The sequence below is a fragment of the Anabrus simplex genome, chromosome 13 (genome assembly GCF_040414725.1).
Source record: "Anabrus simplex isolate iqAnaSimp1 chromosome 13, ASM4041472v1, whole genome shotgun sequence".
In the NCBI taxonomy this organism is placed as follows: Eukaryota; Metazoa; Arthropoda; class Insecta; order Orthoptera; family Tettigoniidae; genus Anabrus; species Anabrus simplex.
Window position 1 is genome coordinate 19,047,193 of NC_090277.1, and position 20,382 is coordinate 19,067,574.

At 38.7% G+C, this 20,382-nt stretch overlaps 1 protein-coding gene across 1 annotated transcript in view; it reads right to left on the reverse strand.

The window, feature by feature from the left end:
• defl (Integrator complex subunit 7) overlaps positions 1-20,382 on the reverse strand; it is a 438,395-nt gene that overhangs the window by 333,451 nt on the left and 84,562 nt on the right. The window contains exon 3 of the mRNA XM_067157240.2: positions 1,842-1,965. Coding sequence (XP_067013341.2) covers positions 1,842-1,965 — 124 coding nt within the window. The remainder of the gene's footprint in view (positions 1-1,841; positions 1,966-20,382) is intronic.

The following is a 20,382-nucleotide window of genomic DNA, read 5'->3' on the forward strand; positions in this document are numbered from 1 at the left end:
CCAAAGGTGTCAACTCTACCCATGCTGACAGGGTACCAGAACGGATTATTTAATGGAATTTAGCCTATCAGCGCTTCAGATTCTAAAATAGCCTAGAACTTTCCCCTAGGGACCTATTTAAGCCAAGCGCATTCTTTTTTTTTTTTGTTAGGGGCTTTACGTCGCACCGACACAGATAGGTCTTATGGCGACGATGGGATAGGAAAGGCCTAGGAGTTGGAAGGAAGCGGCCGTGGCCTTAATTAAGGTACAGTCCCAGCATTTGCCTGGTGTGAAAATGGGAAACCACGGAAAACCATTTTCCGGGCTGCCGATAGTGGGATTCGAACCTACTATCTCCCGGATGCCCGAGCGCATTCTGGCCGTCTTGTCTGGTTATTGTGTGTGCGACCCAACGGAGATTAGAGAGGGCCCAGAGGGACAGGCAGGGGTGTTTGGCTTGAGGAAGACCCAGAAACAAAATACATGGCAGAATAAATCTAAATAATTTATTGTGCCAGTGTGTGAAGTGCAGGGAAGATTTCAGCGGTTTTCATTAAAATATAAATAGTTAGGGTTTTCACTTCGCTGTAATGTAGGACCTTCTGCGCAGTCTTCGTACTCAAATTTATATTCCATACTGGGAAATTCATTTAATGTAAGGGAGCATGAGTGGTTATCCTCGCAATCCTCCCCTTCGGTTCGAATTGGATGACTACAGTTTCATAACTTGCACATTTTGAAATTCATTCTCAGCCTTTAATGTGCTCCCTTTCAGCTACTCTTTTATTATGGGATTAGCCTCTGTTTCATTGAGCCTTTAGCCCACTTAGGTTCTAGTCTTTCTCCGTAATATTCTTTTTAGAACTGGCACTGTTTCTGATTAACGGCCTGTATTGTTGTAACCTCTTTTCCCTTTCAAATGTCTTGGTAGTATGGGTAATATGCCCCTGTATATGCATTGTGGATTTGCAAATAACTGTGTCTACCATTAGGTCCCCTTGTGGAATTTTCATAAATGATAAGCCCGCTATGGGGCAAAGATTTTGATAAAAACTATATAATGGTGTCACCAAGTTGGTTACCAGTGAAAATGAGAAGTAGCAAGCAACCTAGTTTAATTGAGGCAAGTCTGTCTTTTTCTTTTTCTTTTTTTTTTTGCTAGTGACTCTACGTCGCATCGACACAGATAGGTCTTATGGCGACGATGGGATAGGAAAGACCTAGGAGTTGGAAGGAAGTGGTCGTGGCCTTAATTAAGGTACAGCCCCAGCATTTGCCTGGTGTGAAAATGGGAAACCACGGAAAACCTCTTCACAGCTGTTGACAGTGGGATTTGAACCCACTAGCTCCCGGATGCAAGCTCACAGCACAGCCAACTCGCCCGGTAAGTCTCTGTCTAACTGGAGCTCAGTAGCTGTTAGGAGCAATCATGCTCTCTGACATGTAGATTAATAATAAATTGGGAGCTTCCTCCAATTAATTTTGTACCTGATTAAGGGGTGTGTTTTCAGAGCTGACAAACTCAATTGTTATGGTAAATGGATTTTTGAGTCCTATGTTATTCTGGTTCTTGTTGAGTGGTTAACCAATTCTATTTGGGTTTTAAGAGAGGAAAGAATAAAATTTCTTAATTTTTGTTTAAGCAACTTTCACTCAAGTTGTACCCTGTCCAGCCATTCACCCCACGTGCTTCCTTACCTCTGCAGTCCAGGATAATCCCGGTAACAGTATTAGCTATGTTTTCATAAAGGGAACTGCAATGTTTTCTACACCTACATTAGAGATACAGCCACTAACCAGATGGCCAGGGCATTGAGCTAGGTATGCAGGCAAACATGCCCTTAAATTCTAATACTCACGGGATCATTAGAATGAATAACACTGAAGATTCTTCGCACAAATTCATCCACATTGAGAATTTTGTCCAGGTGTTTCTCACTTTGTTGACATACACGAAGCACCCACACGCGAAGGAAATTATTCCTGCAGGTAGAAAAGAAATAGAGCACATCAGGTATAAGTTCTACTGTAACATTCGCATTCAAAATAAGCAAAGAACAGGAATATCTTCAACTTATTATTCACTGATGATGACGAGGGCCCAAAAATCTTGGGCACCATCTTTTTTGAGCTGAGTATAATCTCCTCCTTTATATATTTAATGTCGGTGAACTATTGCAAAGTGCATGTTTGGCACTCGATATGATTTAACGAACTCGGTTGAATGAAGTTAGGTAACGGCGGGGATCTTGGTAAGTATGGGCAATTTCTGCTTTGATATTAATATTATTACCATTTTAAATAATAATCAAGGCCGCATTACATATGCAATAGAAGAAAAATGAACGTTTGTGTGGGGAGAAAACGTCTTGTAAAGGAAGTATTACCAACATAGAAATAACTCAAATCAACTGTACTTCCCATGTAAATGACATGAATAATATCCTGTGATGCTCCTTTACTATCAAAATAGACCCTCTTTTACTATTATTTTAACAGAGCTGATATTGTAAAGTGAAATAAAACCTACACTCGCAGAATTTACTTCCATATCTTGACAGCATACGCAGCATGGACACAAAAGGTACAAGAAGGATGTCTCAAAGTATGGGTTCTTCCTTGTATCATATTTTTTTAGATAGGTAGATAAATTACGTTTAAGCTTTAAGACTAATACATACAAAGAAATTGTACAATTTGGTGTTGTTGACAACAATATTCACTTTGCTATTAACAATTTACAAGTTTCTTAGAACACTATCAAAATATAAGTATGCAGCAATTGGCATAGTGGCATATCTTATTTAGTTCAGTGGCTTTATGCCTTTACATTTTGTGGTACTGTACAAAACTATAAAATCACAATACCTATTGCTATAATGTTTTATTTTTCAGAAGGCCAGTATAACAACAATGAGAGTACTAGAAAAATCACGTGGCTCCTAGATTTAAAAACATTTGTCATGTCCTGGATGATGATAACGATGATCTCATGTGGCTTCCGCAGAGGACGAATGCAGTCTTCCTATTTGAAGCCCATGGACGACCTGCACGTCTGATAACGAGGCAGGGAGAGGGTGAAACCCGGTGTCCTATCCAATAACACCAAAGGGTCTGCTCACTCCGTATGAACGCTGCGGAGAGATTTGGAACTGAATGCAGGATTTTGGCACGGAATCTAGAGATTAGCAATGGGATACCACCAACACCACCCCTGCCACTCAACATTCTGATGCTGAACATTTTTTCAACCAACTAACTGTGGTGTCAGACCATAACGATCATGATCACCTGGCAGGCTAGTGCTATAACTCTTGAAGACAGAAAGATCTCAAGTGTCTGGCAGCAATAGAGGGATTCAGACGAATGGAGCAAGACTCTAGCTCACAGAATACAGGTAGCCTGAGTGAATTGGGAGAGCTCATTGAAAAACGTCTTAAGACCTGCAACATTATAGGGGGCAGAGACATCTGAGGGGCAGAAGCCAACTTACGTTGTTTCTTTTTTCATGTTACCAGATGTTTTCAGGTAGTTCGAGACTGAAGAACCTAACAGATATAAATTAACTGAGTCAATAAACATTGGCAGATTTCCCCAAAATCCCCAGCCTTTTTCCAGGTCAATTAGGTGTCCCTTCTGAATGGTGCTCTCCAGTCTATGATGAACGCAAAATCACACTGGTAGTTAGTCAGGAGGTGCATCATCCATTTACAGCAAAACCTCGTTAATTCAATGTCATTGGGAAGCAAAAATCGGACTTCCAATTACGTGATTTTGAATTAACCCTCCACTCGTAATTCAGAAATGCCAAACCTTGCCGCATCACAAAATATTCTAACACCCACACTGCATGCAATTAACCTTGATTCACAGTTTAAACCTTTCAATTGTCATGGAAAAAACGATTTCCAAAATGTATCCAACAAGGTGCATTTACAGTAAGCAAATAATGCACTTTGATAACGTAACCTCACGCAAATTAAGAAAAAAGCATGATTCAAAGACGAGGAGAAATCTATGCTCGCTCTCATGTGCAAAAGGATTACTGTACTGTATGCATTTTATTTGCGCTGTACCTGCATGGAAAGTACCCGATGCCCTTAAAACACCGTGGCTTATCAAACATTATTCAACATCAAGAATTTCATTATACGGTTCGTATTGAATCGAGATTCACAAAGTAATGAAATGAGATCCACTCTTCAGTATCACTTGTACACATCACACCACTAGTGAATTATAGACGAAAAATACGTCATATTTTACCGACAAAAGTGCAATCGTAATATTTTAAAACATTTATTATTGGATTTTAGATTGTTAATTTATTTTAATAAGATGATTTTCAAGTTGTAAACTTGTAAAATGTAGTTAAATGACTATCAAGCCATACACGTGTAAATAACATTATTCATGTATTATATGGATATCCATTTCAAGTTATTTGGTATATTTTAACAATAGGATCTAACATGTCAATGTCAGTTTATATATCTTTGTAAACTTCCTATGGCTGATGATGGCAACCACTTTGCTGAAACCTTTATTATTTATAATTTAGTATTGAATAGGTGGATCCTTATATTCCATTTCATTACTTTGTTAACGAACATTCCTATGACGAGAGAAGAAAGTGTCTCGCTTCCGTCTGCATTACAACACAGTAAAGTACGATTTGTCGTGAACGACGGCTCACGATGCGCCTTCTGCATATTAACGAGAGAGCAAACGGGTTCGAATGGGATTCGAAACCGCGAACTCCAGGGTAGAAAGCCTGTGATTTGAAAAGTAGCAGGCATATAAACGCATGTATATATGAAGGGAAATTACAGGAGAGTTTGTGTATGTTCATAATTCATAAATGATAATAATAATAATAATAATAATAATAATAATAATAATAATAATAATAATAATAATAAGAGAAATGACAGAATATTCCAAAGAAGGATTTAGAACATTCGATGTTGCGTAGAACCTCATAAGCCAAGAGCTTTGTGTCTTAATATTGTGAAATATTGTGTAAGTTAAATACACACTTCTTTTAGGTTGGAAATATACAGAGTCACGTGTAAAGGGCATAGAAACAGTTTCCAAAGGGTTCTGGAACAATGTGTATGATACAACGTGACTGGGTGGTTCCATACTAAAGAACCAATCAGAGAACAGTGCAGTCGTGACGTGAACTAGTGACTTGTGGTGGTGGTAGATGAATCAGTAGGATTATTCGAGAAAGAATAGAAAAAAACTATATAACTTAATAACTTGTAAACAACAGGGCTTTTGACTCACGACACTCGAAGAGGGCTTTTGACTTTCATCCCTTGAAGGAGCCCTTTCGACTGTAGACAGTATTACATGTTATAAATCTCATTTTTGGTCCGTGTTGAAAATTTACAGTTCAACAACAATAAAGGTGTTTTAATTTAATCCACCTATTCAATACTTTTATTTCCACTTATAGTGGTTACATAAATAGACTCACAGTTAAATGGGACATGTTTCGCCCTCAATTAAGGGCATCTTCATCCTAAAAACAATCAAGAGTACAACTAATATTAAAAGTGGAAGCTAAAAGTTTAGCCAGTTATTAAAATTCGGGCCATAAAAATGTGAAAAATGATACAATATATAAAGTTGCTAATGGAAACACTGTCAATGATTAAACTAAAATCTTGTCGGAGACTAAAACTTCTTCCATTAAAATTCCAATTGAAACAGTTCATTTAAAATGTTAGTGGAAAACCAAAGTGGTAATAATATAAAGCCAACGACATGAGGGCGTGAACACAAGCATAAACATGATTGTCATAAATATAATATGTCCGAGGCCGCTGATGAAATTCGTCAGCATGAAGTGAGACAGAAGCATCAGTTGAAAAGTTGTAAGTGGCCCTTAGCACCGTAGGTAATACTATTGGCTGAAACCTCAGAGCCAACAAAAGAGCAGCAACCAACACAACAGTAGATAACAAATAACTTTCAACTAACATAAAACATTATTTCAGTATCTACTGACATTTCCTGGCAAGGTTTCAGCCAATAGTATTACCTACGGTGCTAAGGGCCACTTACAATTTTTCAACTGATGCTTCTGTCTCACTTCATGCTGACGAATTTCATCAGCGGCCTCGGACATATTATATTTATGACAATCATGTTTATGCCTATGTTCACGCCCTCATGTCGTTGGCTTTATATTATTACCACTTTGACTTTCCACTAACATTTTAAATGAACTGTTTTAATTGGAATTTTAATGGAAGAAGTTTTAGTCTCCGACAAGATTTTAGTTTAATCATTGACAGTGTTTCCATTAGCATCTTTATATATTGTATCATTTTTCACATTTTTATGTCCCGAATTTTAATAACTGGCTAAACTTTTAGCTTCCACTTTTAATATTAGTTGTACTCTTGATTGTTTTTAGGCTGAAGATGCCCTTAATTGAGGGCGAAACATGTCCCATTTAACTGTGAGTCTATTTATGTAACCACTATAAGTGGAAATAAAAGTATTGAATAGGTGGATTAAATTAAAACACCTTTATTGTTGTTGAACTGTAGACAGTATCGCGCAGAGAAGTGAACTGTTGGAGAGGTGGCAGACTTTGTGTAGAGCCACAAGTACGCAGTAGAGCAATAGTAGGTCAGAGGGATAATAGGCTCAGAAAGTAAGTGTGATTCGCCAGCAAGCGATCACAAGGGTTTACCACACCGATTGTCAAAGTAGGTGTTGGAAATTAATCGCATAAGCCAGCAACTCCTTCTCAATTGGGAAAATATCGCCTCGTCGCAGAAAACAGCGGGTTCCAGGGATCGCTACGCAGAGACAGAAGAGAAGAAAGAAACACAAAGACTTCAGCCGTACAAGGATCAACTATATCCCATAGTTAAGTATTCAACCAGTGAATATATTATGTATTATATGCATTCTTGTGTATGATAGGAAAAGATTCAAGGACTCTTGGCAAGATTTGAAAGAGATCTAAAGGGTAAATGGTGTCAGAGATTTTGTGTTTAAAATTGTACATATTACTTGTATATATATTAGTGTGTGAATATTCTTGGTGTTGGGATATAATTAATTCTCAAACTTTGCCGATCTGATTATACGCTCCCTGAAACTCCGAACCCAAGTTCTCAGCCTGTTGATAATCCTTAGGGTCATGACAGATTTTCCGCCATGGCACTTCTCTCGAAATTCAGAAATGCCAACCCTTGCCGCGTCTAATAAATAATGTTACTTGCTTTACGTCCCACTAACTACTCTTTTACGGTTTTTGGAGACGCCAAGGTGCCGGAATTTAGTCCCTCAGGAGTTCTTTTACGTACCAGTAAATCTACTGACACAAGGCTGATGTATTTGAGCACTTTCAAATACCACCGGACTGAGCCAGGATCGAACCTGCCAAGTTGGGGTCAGAAGGCCAGTACCTCAACCGTCTGAGCCACTCAGCCCGGCCCTTACCCAAGACACATTAATGCATGTAATCACCTTGATTTACAGTTTAAACCTTTAAAATGCCATCGAAAGTCCTATTTCTGAAATGTTTCCAACAAGGTGCATTTACATTATTCACTTAATGCACTTGGATAAATCACTGGCAAACATAACCTCACTCAACGAAAGGGAAAAAACACATGATTCACCGATGAGGACAAATTATGCTGGCTCCCCTGTGCAAATGCTTTATTTTTTGGATTGCTCTACTGTTTGCATTTTTTAGATGCCTTGTACTTGCAGGGAAAGTGCCCAATGCCCTTAAAACATCGTGGCTTATCAAACTTTCCTATAACGAGGGGATAAAGTCTTTCAGTTCCGTGTGCATTGCAACACAGTACAATGACCCCAACCCTTGTACAATTACCCAGCTGGCACTTCTCTCCTTTAAAACCATTAGTCTGTTTGGACTCGGTATTTAAAAAAATGCAGTTTCATTGGCAATGACAATACTGTTCTGTGCGTACGAATTGATTATATAAGCCACGCTTTTTCGCCAACTGTCGACGTGGATTCTGCTTCTCCGCACAATGCCTGCTACGTGATATTGTTGTGTTCCTTAAAATGCTGAATACAAAAGAATTAAGATTTCACTCAAACTTAGGAAATATGAAGCACACTGTAACACACCTAACTGAGTGAAAGTGCGGAAAGCTACCCTGCATGTTCCGGAATACGCGTTCTGTCATGATGTGGATAAATTTGGTTTTGAATCAAAAGTCTGAATTTCGGTAATGGGACCGTCATTTTACTTTACAAAGGAAATTTAATATGCCTTCCTATTCAATGCATACACATCAGATGGAGTAATAATAGTCGTACACATTTGAGCCATCTTCAGTGAAAAAAGGGGTTACATAATTGATGCTAAAAAAAAGTGTGAAAACATAATGAAGAAAAGAACGAAAACAAATGAGACATGGCTGAATTCAAACATAAGTGATTATGGCGATGTTGTGGACATCTTAGTCTAAAAGTTGCAGTGTGTTACAATCAAAAAACGAGGATGAATTCATTGTGCTAAAATTTAAAATGACAGTCTGTTTTCGTTGAGTCACCATCATAAATGGTTAAGAGGGCATCGAAAACTTGATAAACTAAGTTTGAGAAGAAAATAAGTACCAGGTAAATGTATGTGACACACAGTGGAAACCGCCAATGAAGTTCAAATCTGTAATGGAAAAATTGAGGTTGTATGAAAAACTTGGGCTAATAAGGAAAGATAAGTGTGAAGAAAACTTTAAACTTTCTTATTAAATAGTTGTCCTCTCGTACGGCCTGACCTTCTCAAATTTAATGGTCCAGTTCTCGCTGATCATGTCTATTGTTGGTTCAGCTGTGTTTGCGAGGATGAGAGGAGTGAAGGGGGAAGGGGAGTTGGGTGCAGGGTTGGTGGGGAAAGGAGAGTGGAGGTGGGGTTTGTTTTTATTATAGAATTTCTGACAAATATATGGAATGAATGTTTCAAGTAGAATGTTTTTTTCGTTGATTAGAGAGGGGTTCCTAAACTGATCTATATCGATGTCGATGCTCCCGAGAACATTGAGCAAGGTGCCTTTTTGCTCCTAATGCAAGATTTTAAAATCATGATTTACTGTAGTGTATTCATGACTGGATTCTTTGTGATGCTCACTCATAGCTGAAAAACGATTATATTCGAGAGCATTACGATGTTCGGCGTTGACAAAATTGCGGCCTGTTTGACCGACAATTACAGGATTGACATTCTAATTTGTAAACTCCAGAGTTCAAGTATCTATTATTATTGTTATTGTTGACAGTGTGCAGACTGAAGACAGGCTGTAGTTTTAAATTTTAACACAGTGAGTTCATCCTCGTTTTTTAATTATAACTGTACCGAGAGGTACACCTCAACTCCGCCCATTCAAAATAAGCGCCTTAATGTACTCCTCTATGGACCAAAAGGTGAAACTGATACTACATGATCTTGGAACTTTAATCAAAAGATGTCACTACTGAAATATTAAGTAATTGTGTCATTGTGAAGTTTCCTAAACTGATCAAATTTCTCCTTGTTTTGTTTTGCTATACATCAAGAAGTTTGGACATTTTTCCACAGATATCACTACCAAAAAAACTCTGATCATGCACTCTGGTGCAAGGGGGAAGAACTTATAACTTAAAGAAGTTTTGTATTCCTAGGTTTTCCATAACTGAATCTATGTTCTTTTTTTTTTTTGGGTTGGCAACACTCTCTGTCTTTCCGCCAGTTTTGAATCTGGCCAATCAGGAAGTTTTGTAATTAATTTTCAACCAATCCTGCATTTCTTGTTCACTTTATGTTAACCAATAAAAATTGAGGGGGTGTGTCCGGATTAATCCTGATTTCTCTCGAACCCTCCCCTGAGGGTATATAAACTGCGGCTTTTCTGGGTACCTTGTCAATTGATCATAGTCTTTCTGTGTGTGTGTGTTAAGGCAGAAAGCAGGGTGCCTCTTTTTTCGGCCGGCAGAACATCTACAAGGTAATGGCCATATAAATTCTCTTTCCTGTAGCTACCTCTGCAGCTTTATCCGAGGGGAAGGTCCGAATCTTTAATTTATTTATTTACATTTTATGGCCTTCATTGGACCACTCTAGCCAACTTTCCTGTCAGCCCAGTACTTCTTCATTCTCTCTGAGCTTATCCTTCTTTTTTCATCGGAAATTACCCTTCCTATTGTCTGTTTGTTGATTCTGATTTGCAGTCTGGTTTGTCTGAGTTTCTTGATTTTGTCGGTTTTGTTTCTTAGGTCTTCCACTGTAATTTGTAGTTCATCCATATCTTCCTTGATTTCTGTAATCCACTTAATGTTGCACTTACTATTCCATAATTTTTCTATTATTCTCCTGATGATCCTGTTCTCTGGTGTCCTGATTAGATGTCCAAAAAATGAAATGCGATTCTTCCTGATTGAGCTCATTACTGGTTCTATTTCCTTATAGACTGTTTCATTAGAAGCTACTCTCTAGTGTCCATCCTTTTAGTATGATTTGTTGATGCCTGTTCTAATGATTCGTCTCTCTATCTTGTGTATTTTGTCTATTTGTGCAGTGTTAGTTGTTTTGAAGATGGTTTCGCTTGCGTATGTTATTTCTGGTTGAATGAATGTTTTGTAATGTTTTAATTTTGTTGCTATTGACAGGCCTTTTTTGTTGTAGGTATTCTTGGTGACATATTGTGCTCTGGTCAGTTTATTTATTCTGTTATGCCATGTTGGCTTTTCATTGAGGTTATATGTTATGATTTCTCCCAGATATTTCAATTTATCTACAATTTTGATTTCTTGGTTTCCTATGGCAATTATGTTTATGAGTGGTGGGTCAGTAAACATGATTACTGTCTTTTCAAAAGATATTCCAAGACCAATTTTCTGTGCTATTTCCTGTAGTGATATAACTTGTCTGGTTTCCTGAATATTGTTGGACAAGAGAGCAAGGTCATCGGCAAAACCTAGGCAATTTAAACTTATGTTGTCTTTGGATCTTCCAATTCAGATGTTCTTTGGGTTACTCTTGTACCATTCCCTCATTATATATTCCAAGGCACAGTTGAACCAGCAGTGGTGACAAGCAATCTCCTTGTCTTAAGCCTGTTTTTATGATGAATGGCTCAGAGAATTCCCCTCTGAACTTGACTTTTGATTTAGTGTTGATTAATTTTGGATGGAGCCCGAAATTTCTTAATATTTTCAACATTGAAGGTCTATGGATACAGTTGTAAGTTTTTTTTAAAGTCCACAAAGGTTATTGCAAGAGGTTTGTTTTGCTTCTTGTAATATGCTATGGCTAATTTTAAAGTGATAATTTGTTCTGCAATCTTTAATTATGTAACAAACTTTTCTAAAATGTAAATCTTCTTTCGGCTAATGTAAAAATTCCATGAAGTTTTAACTATAAATTGGGGATAGAGAGTGAGTTAGCCTCACAAGCTCCCCTTCATCTTGGTTTGAGGTGACTACGTTTTCGTAACTGTTTTCTTCCTGTAATGTGTTAAAGTGATTTCCATGCGAGCCACCTCAGTAGTTCAGGAATAGCCCCTGTTTCATCGGCCGAGAGCCCTGTAGGATTTTATATATCATTATCTGGAGTGCAGTATTTGCCTCCATTCCGTTTGTGTTCGGGCCGTTTATTTAACCTGTTTTTTTTTTTTTTTTTTTTTTGGCAAAGGCCCAGTAGCTTGGGTACTAGGTACCCCTGTGTAAAAATATTTCAATTTGTAAATAGTGCCTTGAGAGGCCAGAGATTGTCAGATTTTTATGTAATGTTGCCTTGAGTAGGCTGAAAGAAACTGAGAGCCTGTTAGCTCTTTTCAAAGTTTTGTAATAATGAAGGGTGCCTCTGGAAGGCTTGACATTGTAATTTAGGGAGCAAGTGTTCTTGAATTAGGGGATTTCTGCCCTGGACTAAATTATTTTCTCATTTTGAATTGTAAACTTGAGCTGGTAGCTCAGAAATTGTAAAACTAGGGGTTTGAAACCCAAAATTGTTAAAGTTCCAAATCTTGGATTTTTCCAAGTCTTCTTTCAAGATTGCTACTGTAATTGTACCTGTCATGTTGTATTTGTTAATTTTTGAAATTCTAAAGAAATATAACCTTTGTTAAAGTTTTAATTCAATTCTTGATGTTGTAGTTAAACCAAGCCCGCACCTTCTTTTATCTCTCTCTGCGTTCCACAAATACCCCGGAACAATAACACGCTGCAAGTTTTAGACTAAGAACTCCACAGCCTCGCCATAATCACTTACTGTATGTTTCAATTCCATCCTGTCTCATTTGTTTTCGTTCTTTTCTTCATTATGTTTTAACGCATTTTTAGCATCAATTATGTTAAATACATTAACTTGTTTTCACTGAAGTTGGCTCAAACGAGTTGATTATTACTCCATCTAATGATGGAGATGTGAATGTATTGAATAGGAAGACATATTCAATTTTCTCTGTAAAGTGAAAACCGTCAATACGGAAGGATTATAATATCTTGTAAGGGACCGACATTGTTCTTCGAATTTTGAATTATCCATATTTCAAATTAAACAATTGAAATAACATGCAAAACCGTACCATGTTTCCGGGAATGAGAGTTTCTTCGAATTAGGCAGGATTTTGAATTAACCGATTTTGAATTATCGAAGTTCTACTGTACCATCATTTCGAATAGCTTATAAGAGTCATTTGTTAGGCATATTGGGCTATAGTTATACAGAAGCTTCATGCCATTGAGATAGAAACCCTCCGCCACGTTTTATTCTACTGAATAGAGTGAGGATATCACCGAAACATCAGTCACTCAAACATTTGAGCATTTGATTATGGATTTTGGACAACCCAGAGCAGTGTCCCTGCACTGCACGAGTGCACTCCGTAATTCACACTCCATAAAATGCATGTTATAGGAACGTGAAGCATTAGAGGTAAAAGAGATATGGCAAACCTCTTTCTCACGCTTGATACGCAGAAATGCAAGGTCGTATTTCCTAGAGCTGGACGTATCTGCAAAACCTGACACTGATCTCCAAGGACTGAAAGAATCAAAATTAATTCTCCATTAATGGAGATTCTGGGAACTGTGGAGGAGTTATATACTCTAAAGATAAGACAGAATTTTGTCCACACTTGCGATGGCTGAGTATGTCATGGAACAAACATGGTCGTCAATAAACCCCAGCACCTCATCGGCCATCACTGCAAGTTTTGAAAACTCAAGACAATTTGCCTGAGGAAGTAACCAGCACGGCAGATTATCTTTGATTCAAGACCATGAGAAGTATCCCTCTGTATAAAAAGGGAGATAGGAAGAAATGTGGAAATTATAGGGGTATCACTCTACTTTCTCACTCACTTCAAATTCTGGAGAAGATAATTGAAAGAAGAATCACGAATATAGTTGAACCATTATTGGAGGAGGAGCAACATGGGTTCATGAAGAACCGAAGCTCTACAGACCTGATATTTGCCATCAGAATGCTAACAGAGAAGCACTGAGAATATGGCAAGAACTTAGATGGTTTTTATGGACATCGAGAAGGCCTACGGCAGTGTGACTAGAGAGATAATCTGGGAATGCCTATAAGGTACAGGTGTGCCAAACTTCCTGATCAATAAAGTAGAGATGCTCTATCAAAAGTGCTTAACACGTTAACGTCGACGCGTACATTTGCTTTTTTCGCGGTAAACTGCGGAAATGCGATATACATATTTCAGGTTGTTGTGGGGTACGGATGAGCGTAATTTCATTCGTACATGATAATCAAAGACATAATTTATGTTCAAAGTTACTATTTTTGTGTCCCCCTATTGGGGTGACATATGGTTATTAGGTTGGCAATGCAACAGAAAAAGCGCGTGTCACCCCTACAGGGGTGACGCCATTTATACCTTTGTTGTTGTGGAACACTGTGCTCTGTGTTGTGAACTGTTGGTTTACGCGCCTTTCTATGAGTTCCTTGTAATTTACAGTTGTGTGACGAGAATTAAATTAATGTTGTATGTGTTTCTGTGTCGAGTAAACGATGATTACCGATAGAGAGATAGAAGAAGAACTTGAAAAGAGTTCGAGTGCTGCATCAAGTGATGTTGACATTTCGGATTTGCAGTGTGATGCTACCTTTTCCGAGTCGGAATTGGACAGTAGTTTTTGTAGTGAGGACACTAGCGAAGATTCCAATGCAGCATCGTGCGATGATTCAACCATATCACCAGCCACTGACAATTACTGGGGAACATTCTCAGGTTTGCAGAAACATTTTTTATTCACGCGTAGCCCCGGTTTAAAATTTCCTTTGAGTGCTAAATCTCAACCAGTTGATTTCTATCGTGCTATAGTTAATGACGATATCATCAATATGATGGTGCATGAAACCAATGAAAATGCAAGGAATGTGTTGCAAGGGAAACGTGTGAGTAGGCGGAGTAGATTCACTCAGTGGACTGATATCAATTGTGCTGACATGAAAAAGTTCTTAGGCTTATTGATGTGGATGGGGTTAGCACAGTTTCCCAAACTTCATAATTATTGGTCAAGAAAGAACAGACTGTATAAAAACTATGTTGGGGGTCATGTAATGAAACGGGACAAGTTCTTACTGATTTTGCGCTTCTGGCATTTCAACAATGAAGCAAACCGAGGACATGACAGGTTGTATAAAATCACACCTCTTGTTCTAAAGCTCAATAAGAATTTCAAAGAGCTAAATGAGCCACAGGAAACATTGGTCATTGATGAATCTATGATCCCCTTCAGGGGAAGACTATTATTTCGCCAGTTTATTCCAAATAAGGCTCATAAATACGGGGTGAAGGTATTCAAACTATGTGATACAGACGGTTATACCTACACCACAAAAGTGTACTGCGGCAAAGGGACAACTGCTAACCCTGGACTACCACATGCTACAGCTGTTGTGATGGAACTTATGGATCCTTATTTAGACAAGGGATCAACTTTGTTCACAGACAATTTCTACACGTCAGTTGATTTGGCGAATAAACTCCTAGCTAGACGCACTCATCTGGTTGGTACCTTGCGGAAAAATAGAGTTGGGCTTCCACCAGGTCTAAAGGAAAGAGTCAAGAAAGGAGAAATGGTTGCTAAGGAATCGCATAATGGCATCCTAGCACTGAAATGGATGGACAAGCGAGAGGTTTATATGCTCTCAACTAAGCACCAGTTAGATTTTGTATCTTCAGGAAAACGTGATAAGAGTAACACGGAAATTTTCAAACCATCCGTAGTTATTGACTACAACAAAGCAAAGCCTGGCATTGATGTACCTGATCAGCTATCATCCTATAATACATCTCTTCGGAAAACTGTCAGATGGTATCACAAGGTAGCGACGGAACTATTAATTGGAACGAGCTTGGTGAATTCATGGATTGCATACAGAAACTACCAAACAGTGCCAAAGCTGCAGAAAATGTCCATAACTACCTTCAAGGAGAAATGTGCTCTTGAACTAATGTGCTTGTCGGATGAAGTAGAAACACCTCGTCACAATCGTGGTATCCATCTCCTTGTGGAGACGGAAGAAACTGAAAAGGCTGGAGATTCCACATGGAAGAGAAGGAAATACTGCAGCATATGCTACAAAGAGGCTAACGAAACTGGAGGTCGACAGGCTGCAAGGAAAGCGAAGAAAGTAACAACATATTGTAAACATTGCCCAGACAAAGCATTCTTATGCAAACCTCACTACGAGTTGGTTCACAAGTGATGTGTATCTTGTAAAAACTGTTATTCTTTCATATCATTTATACTATGCCATAAATTCAATGACTAGCATGATATATCATCATCTGTATTGTTTTCTTTTGTAATTTTATCTTTCCTTGGAACAATGAAGCTCAATTGATCTAATAATAACAATAGTATGTAAGAATAAAGCACTAATAGGCTCCAATTCACATTCTTTTCCGTGCCATTAATAATTGAATTCTGATAGTTGCGTATGTCACCCCATAGGGGGTGACAAATGCCAGAGAAATTCCACCGTCTATTGCTCAATGCACTGAGTGCTGATAAAGGAATGGGCACCGCGCTGCACTCTATGAACACCTTACGTAAACAAGCAATGCAATACTGCAGCAAATGGTAGCGCTAGTTTTGCGCGACAGCCTAAAGTTCAGAGTCCTGGACACACTACCGTGTCACCCCATGAGGGGGGACATACGATATTTTGTATGAGTGTCCGTCACCCCATGAGGGGTGACATCGTCTTCAAAGTGTTAAGCTGTGTCCAGGTAGGGGATGGAAGATCAGATCGGTTTGAAACCCAGCAGGGAAGTGCCTTATCACCACTCTGATTGTCATTGTTATGGATCAGATCATAAACATTGCAACATTCTGATGTTAGCATTCTGATGGCAACATTGAACTCTAATATTTGCACAAGATATTCTGATCTGGGGAGAAAATGAAGCAGAAGTACAGGAGAAACTAAATCTCTGCTATGGCAAGTTTGAAGAACAATAGAGCAAATTAATGTATTATTAGGGTCCACCTTTTCAATACAAAATGTAAAGAGTTTAAATTACATAAATGATCAGGGACTAGTTTCAACCTAGTACTAGGTCATTGTCAGCCTAAAGCAAAATTAAAAACACAAATACCAAAAAAATTAAACAATGTAAAGACACATGAGGTCTCGTAAAAGTACATACCATGTGAGATATTGTGCAGCACTGTGTTAAAAAATAACTCTATGAAAGAGATTCATAAAAAGTCCAGTGCCCATTAAAAAGATGTTATAGATAGGAATCCTTGAGTTGCTGGATAAGGAGATTAGAATATGCTGGCTCCTTTAAGATGCTGGTATCCAATTGAAGAAACTGAGCCGAAGTTACGTCATTTATTAACGAATAAAGTCCAGTACGCCGTATAGCATTAAAAAGTCCAGTGCGCATTAAAAAGATATTATAGAAAGAAATCCTGCTGGATAAGGAGATTAGAATATGCTGGCTCCTTTAAGATGCTGGTATCCAATTGAAGAACCATTGAGCCGAAGTTACGTCGTTTATTTACGATTAAAGTTCAGTGCGCCGTATAGCATTAAAAAGTTGTTAGGGATGGAGATTTATCAGTTGTAGGTCAAGGAATTCAACATATACTGGCTTCTTAAATGTGCTGCTGTATATTCGAAGAACAACTGAGACAAAGTTACGTCGATTTTTTAAGATATTCATAGACGTGAAAATGGGAAACCACGGAAAACCATTTTCAGGGCTGCCGATAGTGGGATTCGAACCTACTATCTCCCGGATGCAAACTCACAGCCGCGCGCCTCTACGCGCATGGCCAACTCGCCCGGTAGGCTAAGGTTTATTTTAGCTGAGGATGCTTAAGACAGTTAAGCGAAACATGTCCCAACTTATAACACCCGTGTAATGATTGTATCCTAAATATAAGGACTGATAAGTATTGGAAAGGTGGTGTATATTATTGTTCTTATTTTAATGTTTATAATCTGATATCCAATATGGTTCTACAATGAGATTTATTACATGTAATCACAGAGGTCATCGAGCACTTGCAACTGTACCAAGGAAATTAGGACACAGATGCACAATGTGACATCGAGGTAGGAGAATGTGCCGTGTACACTGCTGAAGTGAGTAGGTTCCTGCGTTGGGCACACAAAGACCGAACTGGTTGATCAATTGCTTCAGAGGGTGTTACAGGGATTCATATCCCCCAGCAAGAGGAAAGGAGAAAATAACCGAGTGACCAGGTTTTGTAGCTCGTGTATGTGAAATTGTAGTTTGGTGGAAAGTGCATCTTGCAGACTTCCTGTGCCTCTGTTTCCTTTCATTTACATTTTCCTAGTTTGTTTTGACATCTTTCCCTTTATTCATGTTTCTACTGTATTTTTCTTCATTTTATCACGTAATATTTCCATATTTTCATCCATTTGTCTTATTTTATATGATTTTCATCCTCCTTTGTAATCGCCTTAACACATCAAAGATTTTCAGCGATGCACAGATGGGAAAGTAGCATTGCCTTAATTGAGCTACAGTATTCGCCTGCTGTGAAAATAGGAAACCATGGAAAACCCACGAGCCGACCGCACGGCGAACTCGATCAGTGACTGCAAGTTATAAGAGGTACATAATATTCCGGAGTGTTCATACAAAGGGAGGGAAGAGATCTTCAGTCTTGGTATTGAAGGATAAAGACAGGAAAACAGGATATACAAACAGAAAAAGAACCCAACAAGTCAATTCAGACAATAATAGAATCGGTTATTTTTAAAACCCCTTAAGTCTCTCATTTCGTAATTGTCATGTTATGAGAGAAAATGAATGCTGCAATATACACTAGCGTCAGAAAGTTTAGACTCACCTACGAAAATTAATAATTTTCTTAAATAATTGTTTTCTGTGTGATAACTGGTACTTTAATTCTGTTACTTATGTATGGATGCTTTCAGCACTTTCATAAAGCTATTTCAGTGCATATTACAAGATTTTACTTTATCTTTTCAAAGAAGTTGACAGATTTATGGTCCCCAGCGCTTACTGCCTGCTTTTACCTGGACAACTTCCGGCCTTGTCCCAGGTAATAAACATGCCTCTCTCACGTGATTACTTGTCCTTCTTGTTTCCTCGCTGTCTTGGAAGTCGACAGTTAGCCTGCTGAAGTTATCCTGAGCAGTTGTATGTTAATCTCTGCACCAGATTGTTTATTTTCTACACTGCTGTTATCTGGGCTTAACTATGGTAACAACACACATCAAACAACCGAATATGGGAAAGAAGGCTAATATAACCCAAGAAAACAGAGCCAAGGCTTGTGCTTATAAAGAAATTGGGTGGTCGAACCGAAAAATTGCGGAAAATTGAACATTTCAGAGTGCAGCGTTCATAGAACAGTGAAACGCAGAGAGGAAACGGGTAGTCATGCGGATCGACCACGCAGTGGACGTCCAAGGAAGACTTCTAAAATTTAAGATAACCATATTTTAATCCTCAGAAAGTGTCACAGAAGGCGTACAGCGGTAGATATTTGCTCAGAGATAAATAAAACAAGAGAACAACCTGTGTCTGTGACAACAGTGAAAAATCATCGGCTTGAGGCGGGATTGTTGGTCGCATAGAAGCATGGAAACCATTGTTGAAAACTGCACACAAACAGAAAAGGCTACAATGGGCCAAAATGCATGCTAACTGGAACGCTGAACAATGGAAAAGGGTGCTTTGGACCGATGAATCTAAATTTTTAAAAATTGGTTCTAATCGTCGCCAACACATTCGTCGCAGCCCCGACGAAAAGGTTATGGAATCCTGCATAATTCCGTCTGTGAAGCATGAAGTTAGAAATGTAATGGTGTGGGGATGTTTTGGAAATAATCAGGTTGGTGATTTAGTGAAAGTAGAGGGAATATTGGAAAAGAAACAATATCACCGTATTACTTTCGTGCAATCCCGTGCCATCTGGAATGAAGCTGATTGGTGAAGGATATGTTCTACAGCAGGACAATAATCCTAAATACACCTCTCATTTGTGCAAGCAGTATCTGGAAAGGAAGGAAGGAAGGAAGGAAGGAAGGAAGGAAGGAAGGAAGGAAGGAAGGAAGGAAGGAAGGAAGGAAGGAAGGAAGGAAGGAACATTGGAATTAATGGTCTGGCCTCCTCAATCACCCGATCTGTCACCTATTGAACTTTTGTGCGAAGAACTTGACAGGAAAGTGGAAGAAAAGGCGCCAGGCAATGTGGATGGGTTGTGGCTTGTGGCAATGTCTGTTAGAAACCTGGGGATGTATAAATACCGAGACTTTGGAAAAATTAACAGCTAGAATGCCACGCATCTGTAAGCAGTAATCAAAGCAACGGGTGGACACATTGACGAACAGGCAGTATGATTGCTTAAGATGTTGTGATTGTGTTTCTAGCTACCTGTGAATGATCAGTGTAAAGGAAAATCTAGTGAAATGTGTAATAAAACTAGTTAGTTCTACAAACATAGGTATTTCCATGTTGATTTTCAACAAATAGCCCCTATCTTTCATGGTAAGTGAAAATTCATGGGCGAGTCTAAACTTTCTGACGCCAGTGTAGGAGAGACTCTGATGAATAGAATGGATATGAGGACACTGTAGATCATTGATTTACGAGCTTTTTTCTTTTTACCAGTGGCTTTATGTCGCACCGACACAGATAGGTCTTATGGCGACGATAGGATAGGAAAGACCTAGGTGTTGGAAGGAAACGGCTGTGGCCTTAATTAAGGTACAACCTGGTGTGAAAATGGGAAACCACAGAAAACCATCTTCAGGGCTGCCGACAGTGGGATTCGAACCCACTATCTCCCGGATGCAAGCTCACAGCCGCGCGCCTCTAACCGCACGGCCAATACAAGCTTTCTGAAGGTAAATATCAATCAATCAATCACTAC